Source organism: Rana temporaria, chromosome 1 (assembly GCF_905171775.1).
Source record: "Rana temporaria chromosome 1, aRanTem1.1, whole genome shotgun sequence".
Lineage (NCBI taxonomy): Eukaryota > Metazoa > Chordata > Amphibia > Anura > Ranidae > Rana > Rana temporaria.
In genome coordinates this window covers 458,938,861-458,958,143 of record NC_053489.1, presented here as the reverse complement: position 1 = coordinate 458,958,143, position 19,283 = coordinate 458,938,861, and the positions used below count along the sequence as shown (strand labels likewise).

At 38.9% G+C, this 19,283-nt stretch overlaps 1 protein-coding gene across 1 annotated transcript in view; it reads right to left on the bottom strand.

The window, feature by feature from the left end:
- Positions 1–19,283, bottom strand: part of GRID2 (glutamate ionotropic receptor delta type subunit 2) — a 740,228-nt gene that overhangs the window by 232,201 nt on the left and 488,744 nt on the right. Inside the window, exon 10 of the mRNA XM_040344854.1 lies at positions 8,788–9,100. Coding sequence (XP_040200788.1) covers positions 8,788–9,100 — 313 coding nt within the window. The remainder of the gene's footprint in view (positions 1–8,787; positions 9,101–19,283) is intronic.

Genomic DNA, 19,283 nt, shown 5'->3' with positions numbered 1-19,283 from the left:
TGTGAATGGTCTTGCAGCCTCCTGGGAGATGTGAAGTGTCCCAGAAGGCTGCGGGAGGGCAGGAGAAGGGATGCCATCCTAGCCCAGGCAAAGATTTTGAGAGGGGTGAGAGTGGATACTGAGAAAAAGTGGTGCTTGCACTCAATCTTTGTAAAACCTGCAATATAAAGTCAATACATCTTTGTTAAAATAAAAATGGTGGTTCTTCCCCCACCTCACAAAAAAATAAATAAACTGTTACTCAGGGAACTGTAAATGATGGAGCAAATCAGCAGGACTTTACTTTTTGAGTGAAGCTCTGGTTTAAAAGCTGTTTTATAAACAGTGTTCGGTAGAAATTATGATGTTAAATTGTTAATTGTTTCTATTTGAATTAGGATCTGCACTGACCTGTCATTCTTGTACATATTCACACTACACAGTTTTTTCTTAATCACAGGTTTTGCAGGATGGCTGTTATATTTACAAGACATTGGTTTTGCCTTTATGGTCATTTTTGTACAGAGTGGTATTTTTATGTTTAAGTTGTTTTTCATTGTAGATAAAACAACTTCTAAATGATGAGCTATTGCAAACCTCAGTAAGATTTGAACTTATGAGACTACGATATAACATAGCAATTATGCCTTGCAAAGAATGTTCTGAGTCTGCTGGGGCTGCTGACATCACATGCAAAATGGCAGTACACATCAACACTATCGGGCATTTGGATTTCCTAACAAGGGAGAATTTTACAACTAAATACCCTGCATAAAATACATAAAATGCACATACTGTATAATGTTTTGGAAATATTTTTGTTGAAATTAATGGTTTGACTACAAGGTCTCTTTAAAAATATCAAACAGAGCAGTCTTTCAAAGGATAATATAGTTTGACTTTGGCAGAATAAACATTTTCCATATGTATCTTAGAAGAATAATGTACATGCCCGAAAACAGAGTGACAATAAAATATTAAACCTCAATTTTGCATTCTCACATTTCAATTTTCTGCATCACTTCCTCTGCACACCCTAGTCTATCAGTATTTTAACATGAAATTAATTTTCATTAAACAAATGTCTTTTAAGTCAAAATAGTTTTAATAATAATCTGATGAAAGTGATTTTGGCTGAAGAATATGTTTAGCATGTAATTAGAATTTGGAAAAACATTTAAGGTGGCTTAAAAAGTATTCTAGAGCCAATAAATTTCAAACAGAATGTTGTATTCAGTATGTGAGATTTTAGAAGCAGTATACTAGCATGCCTTGTCTTTTATATTTCAAATACCTGTATATTATTGCTGCAATGTGTCAATTTCAGATACATTTCCTAATCCATAAACAAGTAAAAAATACATTTTTATTGTAAAATAACACCTTTACATTGAGTACTATTTATTTGTGGCTTGTTTGAGTAAGGCAAATGCAGTGTATAACCAGTAGCTAGCAATCATCAGTTTTCTTGTACTAGTTTGACAGGTTTATACAGATCATAAGTCAAATTCAAATTCCTATTCTCACTAAAAGGATACACAAAGCAATATAATCTTGATAGAATTTAAGACGACAGGAAGGTGGTCCACTGCGAGACATAATGCAGGGGCCCACAATGGGAGTAAAGGGCTATTGGATCAGTGGGAAGGGTCCAGTTTGGGGATCAGGGGGGGGGGCTTCATTGTTTATTGCACCGGGGACCTGAAGGTTCTAGTTACACCTCTGACTCCCAGCAAAACCAGAAATTTTACTACACGGGGATGATGTGCCCTCATGCCTACTGTGGTCAGTTTAAAACAGAATAGCAGGGGACTGGCAGGAACACCAGGTATTTCACACAAAGAAGCAATACAAAGAGAACATGATATGTTGTAATACAAGCAAATGGTACAACAGACACATATCAGCAATATGAAATGTTGGGGCAACATAATCTTTAAAAGTGGTGGAGATCAAGTTTATTTTTTCTATGTGCTAAAAATAAAGATATGCTTACAAGTTGAATATGCCTATAACTGTGGATTGTCCTTAACATTTAATCTACGTTTATCTGTAGATTTAGGCTGGACATATGCTCTGAAGTATTTATCATGTACTTGTTTAGAATTGCCCAGATGTGTGAGAGGTTTATTTGGCAAGTAGCACACTACAGAAATTGAGTCATAGAGGTTAATTATATCACAACCTAGAGCAATACCTATCCATTTTAACAGTTATTCTAAATAGCATTCTCCTTTTAGTTTTTAGTTAAATCACCTTCTGAACCTTTTATAAGGTCATCCTTCTCTTAAATTAAATCTAAGGATTACTATACTTTCATAGCTTTTATAATAAAACCATACTTAACCTTAGTTCCATTGCTGCATTGCACTGCCCTTATTTAAAATACACTTTACAGTTTCTATACTTCTTATAGGTCAGTTCAATCAAATCCTAAAAATGTGCTGCCTTTAGACAATGTCTGTTGTAAACAGCGGAACCTACTGCTGCTCAGTTTTCTTATGGAGCAATAGATTCAAAGTCAAGATTTAACTGGGTCCAACTTAAAGTGTAAACACTTAAACCCCAAACATATTGCTGCACATGTTCCAGTTATGTCAGAATTTTTTTGTAAACTTTTAATTAAATAGTATTTTTGTATACATTTTAAATTAAACTAGTAGGTAAACATAATATGAGATTTTAGCCACTGACAATTCAGTTCCCAGGTTTTAAAAGCTGGAATCTGTTTGAATCTGTTGCAAAGTTTTTTACCTGGAGATTCTGTCAACAGGAGTACTTCCTGTAGCAGACTGACACCACATTTATTTGCCTAGTACACACGTATGGGTTTCCCGGCTGACTTTTTACCGCCAGGAAACCCAAGGGGAAAACCAAGAACCTGCTTGGTTACTTTGTCCCCCGACAGGAAAACTGCCATGAGAGCTTTTGGTTGGGAAACCTGGCCATGTGTATGTTCCACCGCAGTATTTTCCTATAGGAATCCCGGCGGGTAAAAAGAGAGCTGGTTCTCTTTTTTTTCCCGGCAGTTTTCCTGTCAGGAAAACTGTGATGGAGCATACACAAGGCCAGAATTCCCGACCAAAAGCTCTCATGGCAGTTTTCCCGACGGGAAACCCGTAAGCGTGTACGAGGCATAAGCCACTGCTTAACAATTAGCAGCAGGATTGTCAGCCTGCTGTGTGTGCACTTACGTTGGCCATTGGACTGCCTATAAAGTCTATCAAGAGCTCATATGGCAGGCTGACATTACTGCTGACAATTACTGGACAGAAACTTGGGGTTGTCAGTGTGGAACAGGAAATGCTGTTATAGTAGAATCTCCAGGTAAGACATTTTTCAACAGATTTCAACAAACAATTTGCTTAATAAACATGTATACCAAACATACTGAGAAATAGTTTTGTGTTTACATTTTAACTACTTTGTAAATATGCAAATATGTCAAGAAGATGATGTGATGCTAAACTAGGCAATTCTTGAGTAGCAAGGCTTGTCATATATATATATATATATATATATATATATATATATATATATATTTTACTTCTTTACTATTACTTAGTGAGTGAGTGAGTGAGAAACTTATATAGCGCAACACATGCAAACTGAATCGCCTCTGGGCGCTTGGTGTCCATTCCCTGGGCCCTCAGAAGAGATGGGTTTTGATCTTTCTCCTGAAGGCCAAGTGGTTTACCTCCAACTGAATGCTGGTTGGTAGAGCGTTCCATAGTCTGGGTCCTTGGACCGCAAATCTTCGTTCTCCTTTTGACTTGTATCTGGTTTTGGGAATCTAGAGTAGATTTTGGTTGGTGGATCGCAGGACGCGATTGGTGTTGTGAGCTTTTAGTTTTTCGCATTGATATTGTGGGGCATTTCCCAGAATACACTTATGCGTTAGACAGAGAGCCTTGAAAGTGATTCTATCTTTTACTGGCAACCAATGAAGGGATCTCAGTGAAGGTGAGATTGATTCCCATGGGTTTTTTCCCACGTCACAAGTCTAGCGGCCGTATTTTGAACGACTTGCAGACGAGTGATTTGGTACTTTGAAAGTCCAAGATAGAGGACATTTGCATAGTCCAGACTGGAGTTGATCATTGTTCCCACCACTACTGCTATGTCTTCTTTTGAGATAAAGGGAATGAGTCTGCGTAGTAGGCGCAGCAGATGATGCGATCCACTGACTACTGACCCTATTTGTGCATCCATTGTCATGTAGGTGTCGAAGATGACTCCAAGACTTTTGACTTTGGTTCTAGGGGTGATGGTTTGACCCAGACCATAGTACTTTACTATCTAATTGTAACATTTCTGTGCAATAGATTTTCCACAGCCAAACAGTTTAATCTGTATATATTCAGGACCAGGATATATGCTGGCTATTTGTAATGAAAGCTATGAAATTACACCACCTGTATTCACCTTTCCTCCTGTAGTTATAAACTGGCCTGAGGGACATGCAGTTTCGGAAGCGAAATTGTAGAGTAGAGTAAGGCAAGATTTTTAACTTCATTACAGCGGTTGTATAGTCAGATTTTTAACTTTTACCTACAGGTAAGCCTATAATAAGGCTTACCTGTAGTTAAAAAAAATCTCCTAAACATGTATTGTTTAGGAGATATTCCCCTCGCAATGAGGTGCTGACTGCAGCGGCGCATGCGCACAGGGGATTTTCGGCTGAAAGCCCGGCAGACGCCGGACCTTGTTGGAAAGAAGTCTCCAGTGCGCATGCGCAGGAGTGACAACATCACGGTTTCAGTCACTCACATCGCTGGAACCGCGATACCCAGAAGACATGCCGAGGCGTGGACCAGGTGAGTTACCGACGCCTCGTTCTAAGGTAAGTTTTTCATAATGAGTTAGTATAAGGTGCATACTAGCTCATTATGCCTTTTGCCTTACATGGGTAAAAAAAAATTCTGAGGGTTTACAACCGCTTTAAGCAGATCTCAACCTTTCCCGATAGTTGAGATATGGGGCATTGTGATTACACGTGGTAGACTCAGCAGAGTTCCCTGCAATTAGCTGCAGGCGAGAAACCCCATTCAAAGCAGTGCCAGAAGCTATGGATGACCATTCACATGTAATCAGCTCTGGACCTTGTGACCAACTTGAAAATTTGCTGATAAAAGCACAGTATAATCAAGTATTTTAAACAGGGGTGGCCCGTCCATTGTGGGTGAATGGGCGCCAAACCCCTAACCATCACTGCCTACCTTCCTATCCATTGCCCTTTCAGGATGCCTGATGCAGATTAGATGCCTGATTAGAGTCAGAGTAGACTCCAGAAGACACAGTCAATTCCCTAGCAAAGCTCCCTCTCTTGCACATAATATAGAGTGTCACTTAAGTGATAGCTCTGCAGAGGCTGCTGACATCACATCCAAGATGCCAGCACCCAGCAGAAATTTCTGGGCTTATGGATGTCTACAAAAGGAAGAATTTTACAAGTAAATAACAAAGATAAAATAGGTTAAATGCACATATAACCTTTTGGAAAGATTTTTATTTAAAAAAAATGGTGACAGGGTCTCTTCAGTATTACAGTTGGCTTTCATATCCTGCACCCACATCTGACTTCATCTAATGTTTTGGGCTAGATTTAGATTTTTATTAAGGATACTGAACTGTTTCAGTTAGAAAAGTTATTAGCAATCAACCAACGATGGTATTTGCTATCACATAAGCCTCACAAGTCTCAGGCATGGGAAAGAAAATGATTTAACTCATGAGAAAAAAAAATGCAATTATACTGCGTGTCTGTCACTTTCAATTATTTTGCTATTCCCATGTGCTCGTGGGTCAGTAAACAGTAGAGATTTAGCAAATAAAGTTTGTGTTACATTTAAACTGAATGTGAAATATTAGATGACAATACTAATGAAAGTATTTCAATACTCCACTGATATTTGGTAGCCTAATGGGACTTTATGATTACATCTCCAGTTTGTAAAGTACAGTCCTCCAAGAAGTTGTCCTATTTCATTTTCCATTGTTGTGTTCTCCTGAAGACTAAACTGTCATTTTTAGATTACAGCCTAGCCACTATCTATCTTCATATCAGCAACAAGGAGATAGAAAAAAATGAAATAGGGAGAATTATATTAATATTGGGTTTCCAAGTAAACAGATTCTAGGCACAAACAGAACTTTCAGCAATTAAAACATCTATTTAAACCACACGGTAGTGTGTTATTTTAATAACTAATGTGTAACTGGTAAAAATAATTGAAAACCTTTTTAAATAAATAAACCTTAATTATTGTATATGTGAGGCAGAACAATCTCTCTCTCTGCCTCCTCTGTGTTTGTTTGTTTCAAATCTTTAGAATGCCTTTACAAGGTAGAAACGTTTAATGTTGTATATGCCCATTTTTGCCCATTTTTGCTCAACTCAATGCACCTTCTCAAATATGTGAGTTAAAGTATACCTAAAGCTCAAAGTTTGTCTTTTTATTTTGGAAAGAGCAGAGAAAAGTTAAAACTCTTTTTTTTCCCCCTGTGCTCTATTATGGAAATTTCTGTTGACTTCCTGTACTGTAGCCACAACAGGAAGTGAGGTAATTACCTTCTCAGGCTGTAGTCAGCTAACAAATACTCCATTGGAAAACTTAAAGATAAGTGCGGTATTAGAAAAAAAGCATTTATACTCACCTAGGCGGATGCAGCATGTATAATTGAGAAATCAAAGACCACTAATTGCTCAGTTCCTGGGTCTGCTCTGAGTGGTGACTGTCACCAAAGGTTGAGATCTGTTGGCATCTCTCCACAAAATTGGAGGCCCTCTCAGGAGACAGAGGTCATCTGATTTGGAAAGCCAATAATCAATTTAACCAAGGAGGGTGCCAAACTAAAGTTTCTAGAGTTCTAAGGGATATTTTATTGATTCTACAAATGACAACAGGGGAAACAACACCAGGAAGCCAATGTGTTTCTGGGGCTTAGCATCCCCTCTTCATCAGGTTTTTAAAATAAACACAGTATCAATTGTACCCAGAGCAATGTTCCTAGAAAAATTATCCTGTGTCGGTAACAGAGCAGCGAATTTAAGTCCTTCATTCCCAGTTGACGAAAGGCATTGCGTCAGAGGCAGTAGCGTGATGTCAATGCACATGGACCATTCTGCAGGCGGCTGTGTACTACTGATGATTATCAGCCTCATACAAGCAACCAAGTTGTAAGTGCATTTTTGTTTTCAATAAATTACGTTTTATACATTAATGCACTATGAGCCCTCTCCATTGCTTTCATTATAACATGCTTTGAGAGATGTGAGCTTGGATCTATCCTAATCTTCTGGGGCCTGCTGACAACCAATCCTTAGACATGATCCTGTTTACGCGCATATGATTCCTTAAAGTGGAGTTCCACCCATTTTTTTATGTTTGTCTGTGCTGCATGCTCTAATCTCATAGTGTTCAGAATGGACAATTTTTATTTAATTTGTTGCTTGTAAATACCTTTATTTTGTTGTCCTTCATTACTTCCTCCTCCTTATTTGCCTAGGCTATTTGCAAGGGTTTCTGGGATAGGCATCATGTTTCCCAGTAGTCCTTGCAAACCTGACTGAAACCTATTATATTGCTTGTGCACTGAGCATGTGCGAGATATGCAAAGCTGAAATCCAGGAAGTCATACAGTCCGGCTTCATGATGCCCACACTTAAGATGGCCACTGTCTATTTCTAGATTATAAACTATTTAAATGCTGTAACAACCTAACAAAACGGACCTTAGTTTACAGACTAACTTTACTAGAATACATTAAGCTTGTGTATTACAGGGGTATTTATATTTAAAAAGTGAAATTGTGGGTGGAACTCCCCTTTAATGGGATAATTTCGTCTGGTAAGTGGCCAACCTTTTGTTTGGAGCACAGTGGTGATGCAAAAGCACTTTTGATTTTTTTGCACAAAGACATTTTTATTTTTATTTTCTCTCATGTGGGGAACCTGGAACCACTTATTACTCCATGCAAAGAAATGATATGACCTATTGGAGCACATTTTTATATGAACTGTGGAACACATGTTTAATTAATTGTATTTGTTGGAGCACATTTTTAACCATATGAGTTCTGGAACATATGTTCAAGTGCAATCATAACACAGCATACAAGCACAATTTTTGCACTTAGCACTTTATATAAATTATGGTCTATCACCATTTTTGTGAATTGATAATGGTTTGATATTTAGTATGATGGTATATCTTTTGACATCGTTTTATTTTCATTGCAAACGATCACTTATGATGAACTAATTGAAACAGCGCACCCTATAGCTATACAAATTGAAGTCCTTGGAAGGAATACTGTGAGTTCAATACCTTAGATGGACTACTAGTGGCTTTAAACTACTGTATTGAACTTGTAGATCACAAGGACAAATAAGCTAAAGAAATACAAATATTGCAAGTTTTTTTTTCTTCATGTCTGTATGTATCCAGGAGGGTATACAGTGTGCCTGTGGGAACATGTCCTTGTCATGCTTTGATCATTGAAAGTCTATAAACCTTATTTACATAAAAACAAATCAATTACAAATCAAAACAATGAAATATAATTGCTGATTGGTTGATATGTGTTACTGCACTTTGCACCTGGCCCTTTACATGAACTAACAAAAGAAAATATAAGAAAGTGTATTTACTGCATAACTTTCCCTTTATTGTACTGATCTCTTGCATTTACAGAACCAGGTGGCCAGAGGATTTAAATCCTAATTTGCATCTATCTATTTTCGTTTTCTTGAATATAAGTTACATTTCACTGATCAGTAAAAGTAAGCATTAAAATAGCTCTTACCTTGCTGTACAAATGATCCATACACAAACCACATAGAGTTGTAAAGTGTCGTAGAAGTCATAGATCCCATCGGCAAGCGTGGAGGATTAAGCCAGTTCAATAGGTAGACAAGAAGCCCCACTAACAACACAGTTCCAGCAATGCAGGCCCACAGAGATAAGTCAAATGGTGCTAAGCAAGCAAACATATCCACTGTTTTCTCTGCTTTTTTTAGCAGTACTCCCACTGAGTAATCCATATAACGTGTTGTGAAGTCTACTACATTCTCTCTGTCAGGTGTGATAGTCAAGGCAGAAATACCCATGTCGGCTCTCTGTAAAACAGAATGAAAATATAAGAACAATTAATGGGACTCTAAACATATTCAAAAATGTTGAAGTACTTTTCAGCCATATGCCTTTACATTTATATATTTAATAAAAATATCATAGATAACAGCAACAATAACAAATATTGATAATTATTATGTCATATTTTGTACAATTACAGATTTTACACCCTAATGTATAATTCATATACAATTCATGTAGCTATGGCAGATGGTTACCTAAAGCACAAATACAATTTGTTTCAATAAAGCTTCCATGTCAAAGCATCTCTTTTGCTAAAGTCAAAGTTACCATGAAAGATGTCTTTTCAAAATAGATGGTAAATACTTACCCCTTCACTGCTAAATTCTGCTGTACTGCTGGGAAATTGCCCTTTGAAGTCTCTTTAGAAACTGAAATGTCTGGGAGTGTTTATTTCCTGGTTACACACTGTGCTCAGTGGATCCTCTCATCGACCACTGTGTCACTACTGGGTTTGGTTGTCATTTTCTTTGTATTCTCTATAAAATCTGTATACAGACTTATTACATTTGAAAATGTTAACCTAATATGTTAACCTAATTTCCTCATAGGTATATTGTCCCAACCTGAACAATGCCCAATGTTCCAATCATACACTGTAGCTCTATAGGGTTGGTGATCACACTGGACTGACTTACTCAGTTGTGGGTCTATGAGTGGGTAATAGTGGGGGGCGGGTTGGAAGAGTTCTCTCCCGATGGTCTCTGCCCAACTTAACAGAAGGGTGGTGGTAAGCACTTTTTGGGGGCTTGAGCTATACCTCTGGGTACAGCCTTGAGGTTGTTTCCGCATGTACTTGTAAGGGTAGATAAAAGGAAGCACCCGATATCTAATGAACTGCGAACTGAAAGGTGAATATGTAGTTGTTTCATTGAAAGTAACAACAAGTGATCGAGCCACTGCATTTTGGGGTAACAGAGACTCCCCCGTCTTCAGGGCTGTTGCTGTATGCTGATGGTGAATGGGGAAGGATCCCAACCCAGTATGTCTGTGACACCAAAATCTGAGTTTTGCAAAGGCAGCACAGAGATGCTCTATGGCTCGATCATTTGTCACATCTCTGAAATGTCATTGTACCAAGAAACTGTTAAATCACAATACCCATCACTTCTGGTAAGGCAAACCTAAGGTGCAAAAAATATATTGGGATACATGCATTCTTGGTGCATTTTCAGTTTAAGTACTCAGGTGCCTGTAATGCATGGTTCCCTAATATGCAGATTCCTAAAGCATAGTACCAATGCCCTGCCCCCTCTAACTCCCTAGGCCTTTTTTTGGCCTGTTACTGTGATGGACAGTTTCAACCATCCACACCCTAGCAATATACACATTTTAGGTCACCAGGAACTTCTAGATGCCGGATGGTGGGTGGTTGAAAAAAGACTTGATTTTCAGACAATTTGTTGTGCTCAATGTATGTATACAGTGCTGGACCGGGTAAATACTTAATTTAATTGTTATAACTTATATAGATACTTTTTCTATCCATATACTTATTACTGTGCAATTAGCAATATATTTTTATATTTTACAATAAGATTCTAATTGCAAATAAACTAGCTCTATTTGGGTTGGTGGCAGTGGTGGGTGTGCTGGAGGAGGGATAGCTGTTACCCTCAAAAGACTGATGGTATTGCAGAGGTTTTCATGCATAATAGTGAAAGTAAGAGCAGTTTACTAAAGGTTGCATTGTTAGAATTTACTACAAATATGTATGCTTTGAAGTATTACCGTGTACACAAATGTAAAGCAATCCTGTCATGTGCAAACAAAAAAAAACTGTAGATATACTGTATATACAGAAGACTGGCTCCTAATACTGGATTGGCTCCTAGTCTGAGTACCGCTGTTCAAAATGCACTGGAGACACAGTATCAGGTTTAGAAGAGGAGCTGTTAAAATATTTTTTTAATGAATACATAACAGAATCAAAATGTATCTAAACCCAATCAACAAATTCTAATATAAGCTTTAACATGTTAATGTAATTTCAGGAATTCTTAACCACTTCAGTATTAGCCATATATATTTGTCATTTTTCAGCTTTCAGTGCTTGCTGTAATAATTTGACTGACAATTACTCGGTCATGCAACACTATACCCAAATGATGAAACTTTTTTTTGAGACAGAGTTTCTTTTGGGGGCATTTAATAACCACTGGGTCTTTTATTTATTTTTTACTCTATAAAGGATACAAACATTAAAAAAAAATTAGTCATAAAAAATAAAACCACCAAGACAGCTTTAAAACCCGAAAATAAGGACTTTTTGAAAAGTAGACACTTCAAGGTAATCTAACTTTAGGGCACGTTTTTGTAGGTTAAGAAACATGCTTGTATTGTAGCAGAACTTGTAAATGTGCACAAGATACATTTCATCATTATTGTTTAAGTCATACACAGAGGGAGAAGGAGGTGCAGGGGTTATTGTACAAGTCACATACAATAGAAGCATGGGGATTAAGGGGTTCATTTGCACGATAAGGGTTTTAAAGGGTTAATATGCATGATATAAAGACAGCATGCTAATGAGATCTATGGGAGAGAAGAGGGGTAAAACTTTTATACAAAAAACATCTCAAATCAGTTCAAATCACCTCACCAGGAATCTACTGCTGCTGATCCTTTTTTTTATTATTAAATGTTCATTCATAAACACTACTTCCTCCTTCTCTTCTATTGTGACAGAAGAGGAGAGATTTCTAATGTAAATACTAGTCTGTTTACATTTGTTATCACTATGGTTGCTTATCAAAACAATCACAAGGTACAGAGCCACCTGGATCATCTCCATACATAATGTCTGTGATTTGAGCCACCTGATGGCAGTTTGGACTACATTCATTTATGGGTTCATTGGCCTCTCATGTGTTTTTTCTGTCTAAGATGTCTGAGACACTTCTCATGATTGGCTGAGTCACAGCTGCGCCACCATTGGCTCCCGCGGCTATCACTCAAAGTCAGTCAGCCTATCAGGAGAGAGATGGGGCGGGGCTAGGTTGTGGCTTTGTGTCTGAATGGATACACAGAGCTTTGACTCAGCTCGGGTGCCCCCATATAGAGCTGCTTACTGTGGGGGCACTCGATAGGAGGGAGGGGCCAGGAGCAACAAAGAGAGAACCGAGAAGAGGAGGATCGGGGCTGCTCTGTGAAAAACCAACTGCACAGAGGAGGTAAGTATAACAATTAATAACAAACATGTTTGTAATAAAAAAAAAAAAAGAAGAAAAACAGGCCTTTACAATCACTTTAAAAGGCAATTTTATTGTATAAACAAACATAAAAATACCACAGTTGCTCTACACATATCGTTGTAAACATAATCCTAGCAATGAGGGGCCAATTGATACTGCCCACAAAGTAAACAACAGTGGTTTAGTGTGTGAAAAGTTTTCCATTTCAGCTGCAGTGAGACAGTTGTAATGGGTGGTGTGATGCATGTTTTACACGCCATTCATGTCATTGCACAGCAGTATAGTGCTTTCCGCTGCTGTACAGGGAATGCAGTACCTTCCTGTGCATTATGTTTGCATTTTATCACAGTTTATTACGCCGCAGCTGCAAGCTGCATTGTAGTGTGAACAAGGCACATACAAATTACAATTGTTTTCTTTGCTTGTGTCCTAGTGGTGACTTGCATTCTTCCAGTGCTGAAAAATGCTGTTTACCACACTGTGTGGGAATAATCACAAATGTTATAGGCATCATTCATGGTTAGCTCCAAACTGATAGCCTGTTAAAGCTCCTGAAGTGACACCTTCTGACAATTTTAGATACCAATGTCTTTTTACACACAATCAAAATTGTAAATTGTAAAGTTTGGTATCGTTTTACTTCTTGCAACCTCATGTTTTATATTTTCCAAAAAATATGGTAACATTTTGTGCTTGTGTGCACTGATTTAACTTTAGTGTATTTTTTACTGAACATTTACAAATGATAAACATGTGCGCTAATATCATCTGACATAAAATTGGAATTACTATATAACCATTATATTCTCCAGGGTCAAAGCTTTCAGAAAATACATGCTGTTTGTGGGGTTTAAAGTGTTATTAAACACAGTAATATTAAAATAGCTCATCTGACCCCCCCCCCCCATTGCCCACAGCTTATAAATCTTATTTTTACATTAATGTGTTCAGGTAGGAGGAGATTTCCACTATAGCCTGTGTCCTCATGCTGTTACGGGAGTCAGATCATCCATCAATCAAGATGTGACATCCCACCCACTGTGTTCTTTTTTAGTTACTGGGCATTGAAGAGGAGGGAGGGACTGGGCTGTCATTTAGGATCTGTATACACGCCCACATGTGTGATATTAATACCATGTGACCTGGCTGATCAACAAGGAAGTATTCTCTCCAGCAATAAAAAACAAACAGCATGTGAAGCAGTATTACCCTCACTGTCTTATCTGCATTTGCCAAGAGAGACCCTGCAGGAAGGAGAGGATCTATCCATACAAGATCAAGTAGCCTTTTTACACAATACAAATGATTAACCCCTTAGGTTCCACAGTGATAACAAGCATGTTATTCTGCATTCTGTTGTGGGTTTTAGTAACACTGTAACTATTCTGCCAGTCTAAAATGTGCATTTTAATTTGTGTAAAAAAAAACAAAAAGTGGTTAAAGGAGTGGGTAAACATTTCTAGTAAAACTATATAATCCTGAAACACACTTAAAAATAAAATATTTACTTGTAAATGGAAATAATTAAATCTTAACATCAGGTTGCGCTGTATGAGAGGGATACCTGGATCCAACAAGCAGCTGCTAAGAATTACAAATGTTGTGTCGGGAAAAGCAGTTATCTGCATGTGTTTAAAACCAAACATTTCAACGTTTTGAATAAATTAGGGAATGTAACACTAGGGAGACTTCCCTTCACATTTTGCCCGAGAGACACAGCAGAACTAAGAGGAGATTTCATTAAAGTGAGGTGAACTCCCCTCTTAGACAGTTGTCACCAGAACAAATTTCCTCTATGGAAGACATCCCTTAACCTCCTTGCCGGTATTCCAGAGTGTGGCTCGGGGTGAAATTTCAGTACCATTAGCGGTAACCCTGAGCCACACTTTGGATTGTATTGCTGGATCCTGGAAGAGGTTACTTATCCAGCCACCGTACTCCCCGGGATCCCTCAATGTACTCCCGCTGTGTATGGTGGCTGGATCTTCTGCCCGATGCACTTTGTGTTTCGGCTTTCCTTCCCTGGGAGCATCATAATTAGAGTTGAGCGGACATCTGGATGTTCGGGTTCGGGTCCGAACCTTAAAAAAAAGTTTGGGTTCGGGTTCCCGCATCAGCGGTTCTGACTGAAGCCTCATACACACGACTGGTTTTCCCAGCAGGAAAACTGCCATGAGAGCGTGTGTATGCTCCCTAGTAGAGTTGAGCGGACACCTGGATGTTCGGACACCTGGATGTTCGGGTTCGGGTCCGAACCCGAACTTCAAAAAAAAAGTTTAAGTTCGGGAACCCGAACCCAAACTCCGAACCCCATTGTAGTCAATGGGACACAGACTTTTAAAAAAAAAAATGTGCGGAGGTCCCCGCAAATTCAATAACCAGACCCTTTAGGTCTGGTATGGATATTAAGGGGAACCCCGCCGTCAATTTAAAAAAAAATGACGTGCGGTTCCCCCTAAATATCCATAACCAGACCCTTCAGGTCTGGTGTGGATTTTAAGGGGAACTCCACCCCAAATTTAAAAAAAAAATGGCGTGGAGTTCCCCCTAAAATCCACACCAGACCCCTTATCCGAGCACATTGACCTGGCCGGCCGCAGAAAAGAGGGGGGGACAGAGTGCGGCCCCCCCTCTCCTGAACCGCACCAGGCCACATGCCCTCAACATTGGGAGGGTGCTTTGGGGTGCCCCCCAAAGCACCTTGTCCCCATGTTCATGGGGACAAGGGTCTCATCCCCACAACCCTTGCCCGGTGGTTGTGGGGGTATGCGGGCGGGAGGCTTATCAGAATCTGGAAGACCCCTTTAACAAAGGGGACCCCCAGATCCTGACCCCCCCCTGTGTGAAATGGTAATGGGGTACCCTACCATTTCACGAAGGAAGTAAAAATAGTTGTCTGAAAAAAAAACACACACACACACACCGTTGAACAAAATACTTATTAATTAAACCAAATAAAAATCCAGCGGTGAAAATAGACGATCCATGCTGCTCCCTGATCCATCGTTGTCTTGTATCCCGCGGCGGATGAGTTCTCCTGCGACGGGTGTACGGGTGTTCTCGCCCACGATTGGTCCAACGATGAGAAGGTCCGTCCATTCAGAGCACACCTCCGCGCATTTTTTTTTCCCAAACTCCGAACCCGGACCTGAACTTTTTCCAATTATTCGGGTTCGGATCCGGGTTCGGGAAAAACCCAAAGTCTGTACCGAACCCGAACTTTACAGTTCGGGTTCGCTCAACTCTAATCATAATGCAGGGGGGTAGAACCGGCGGAAAATTCAAATAGTATAAAACACAACACTCACAATACATTGTAATCCTATTGGATTACATTACTAAAAAAAAAAATTACCTTAGTTTTCCCCCTAGTGCTTTGTCCAGTGCCCTTGCCTGCAGTTTTACTGTACTTTCTGCCTGGAAACTGCAGAACGACCATGGCATCAAAAAAGCGTGCCTCTACTTCAAAATCGGTTTATGACCTGCTGTAAAACAGCGATAGCGATACAGAATCGCTTGCAGAATTGAGTGATAGAAATTCGTGGGGAAGGTCGTCATCAGACACGGAAAGCAATTTCAACGATGATCTTGCGACTGTGCTCAGTGAAGTGCAGACTTGGTGCTCTATTGACTGCGGTATGGATCACGTAGCACCCCCAAGATTCCAATTTACTGGAGCACCTGGTATCAAAGTGGATGTTAAAGATGACAACCCCTTGGCATACCTTCAACTAATTTTGACCGATTAGGTTATTGAAAGAATTGTTACAGAGACGAATCGGTACCAGGAGCAACAAGCTGCTACGCATCAGAGGTTTTCAAGGAGCAGAAAGTGGGAACCAGTGACCAAAGAGGACATTTGGAAATTTCTGGGCCTAATAATTATTCATGGAGTGGTGGGGATACCCCTTTAGAAGTGGTATTGGACAACCAACAAATTATTAGCCACTTCATTATTTGGCACGGTCATGTCGGAGTACAAATTTTCCCTGATAATGAAGTATTTTCACTTTGAAAATAATGAAGAATTTGATGAGTCTACTCATCCAGCACCAAAACTCAAAATATTTGGGAGGTATATCAAATTATTCCAAAACATTTCCAGCAGACCTATGTACCAGATAGAAACATCAGTATAGACAAAAGTCTAATGGCCTACAAAGGAAGACTCAGCTGCATACAGTATATGGTGTCAAAGAGAGCATGATTTGGCATAAAATCATTCATGCTATCTGAATCGAGCACTGGTTACATATGGAATTCGGTCCTATAAACCGGGAAAGGAACCAAATTCAACGAAAGATTCAGTAATTATGGTATGGCAACCTCTTCAGTTCTTACTTTAAATGAGCCATTTCTAAATCTAATTTTTACATTTCTCCTGAAAAAAAAAAACATTATATGTTTGTTATGTGTTTCTATTCCTACAGCATGCATAAAACTATTCATTTTTTATATTTCTTACCTATTAGATGTTTCTCAGAAGGAGAGTGAACCTGTCCCAAGTCTGTCCTCATTACTATTTAATGCAAGAATACCAGCCTCTACACTTTAAATCCTTTGTTAAGACAAACTGTGTTAAAATCTAGGTACAATTGATAATAATAAGATCTACATGCACAGTACAGAGAGGGTTAATTATGGCAAATACAGCTGCCTAACCCCCTCATAAACAAAGTTCTAAAGATTTTCCTTGTTAGAGGGTCCAGAATAGAGCATCTGAAAAAAGGTATGCTGAAGTTTTTAAAAATAACAAACATGCCAAATGTACCTACTCTGTTGCAGTGGTTTTACACAGAGCAGCCCAGATTCTCCTCTTCTTGGGTCCCTAGCCGACGCTCCTGGCCCCTCCCTGTTGTCGGGTGCTTCCACAGCAAGTAGCTTGCTATGGGGCCACCTAAGCCGAGCTGCTGCTCTGTGTGTCCATCCAGACACAAAGCCGCAGCTCAGCCCCACCCCCTTTCTCTCCTCAATGGCTCACTGACTTTGATCGACAGCAATGGGAGCCAATGGCACCCACTGCTGTGTCACAGCCAATCAGGAGGGAGAGTCCCGGGCAGCCAAGGTTCTCGTGAAACTTCATTGGATCAAGATGGGGCTCATATTAGGGGGCCTGAGAGGGGCTACTGGACACAAATGCATTAACTCTTTCCAGACTGCCCCACGTACATTTACTACAACAGGGTGGTCCTTCAATGTGAACTCACGTACCTGTACGTGATTTTTTTGTTGGACTATGGGTGTATGCACCGCCACCCTGCTCCCACTATGTCCAATCACCCGATGTCCGCCGATCATTCCCGAAGCAGACAGAACAGCAGAAGATGGAGATCTTGTGTTTTTTCTAAGCAAGAACATGGATCTCTGTCTTCTCCCAATCAAGACACCCCCTCCCCACAGTAAGCAGGGGAACACATTTAACCCTTTGATCGTCCCTGATGTTAACCCCTTCCCTGCAGGGGCATTAGTACAGTGGAATAACATTTTTTTAGCACTGATCACTGTATCGGTGTCACTGGTCCCCAAAACGTGTCACTTAGTGTTCACAGCAATGTTGCAGTCCTGTTAAAAACTGCTGATCACCGACATTACTAGTATAAAAAGAAAAATTTAAATTCCATAAATATATCATATTTGTAGACGCTATAACATTTGTGCAAACCAATCAATATACGCTTGTGGGGATTTTTTTTTAACCAAAAACATGTAGCAGAATACCTATTGGCCTAAATTGATGAAGAAATTATATATTTTTTTAAATTTTATTGGATGTGCTTTGTAGCAGAAAGTAAAATATATATATATATATTTATATTTAAAATTTGTCAGTATTTTGTTGTTTATAGCACAAAACATACAAACCTCAGGGGTGATCAAATACCACCAAAAGAAAGCTCTATTTGTGGGGAAAAAATGATTTATTTTATTTGGGAACAGCACTGCATGACTGCGCAATTGTCAGTTAAAGCAGTGCCTTATCACAAAAAATGGCTAGGTCATTAAAGGGGTAAAACCTTCCGAGGCTGAAGTGGTTAAGATTTAAAAAAAAAAACTGTTTTTAGAACCACTTTAACTCCTGCTCCAGTGATAACTCAAAACTATTGGATTTTTTACCATTTCCTCTACTAAAAACATCACCATGGCAAAAAGAGTGGGTGATTCTCCCCCAGTGGGGACATGGGTAGCAAATAAATCCTTCCATATACTATACATTTTAAATTGATCAGAAAGTAGTACAGTTTTGCTCAATACTTTATTATTTTGTTAACTCATTGTATGCCTGAATTATCCTGATAATTTTTAGACAGCCAGTTAATTTCCAAATCAGTGAATCGTATGTTTATGGGTGCTTTAAATCGAAATATCCACAAATGATATTTTCCAGTTCTCTCCCATTGTTCCATTTTATTGTAAACTGTACAATGAGCTTATTACTTATGCTTGACCACTGCTCAAAAAAAATTTCAGCTTGTTTCTGTGTTAAAATCTTTATGGCTGGCTAGGCTGTGGTAATCATCTTTCTAATTTCCTGAACACTTTCTGTCTCAAAAATAACCTCATAAACACAAGGAAGAAGAAAATGAAATCTAGAATTAAAAAGCTCTTGTTTTCTATGGGACTTACATATAAACAAAATGATGTCAGTAGAATGTTTAAGCAGATATTTGTCATGAAAATATCAAGAAATAGGAATCAAATTATACGGACTGCTTACTAATGGCGATTGCAATTTACGCATGAAACAAGCTACTATTGCCAGTTAAATAACTATTTAAAATGCTATTGCCAAATTCTGAAATTACCTGGAAAACATGAACTTGTCTAATAATTGCATAAAAATGAAACTCAATTTTCCTTATGTCAGCCTAGTGTCCAGTCAGAAATATTAGCACGCCTTTAGTTGATACCCCAAAGTTAAGAGCCTTAATAATGATAATGTGCATTTTATGAA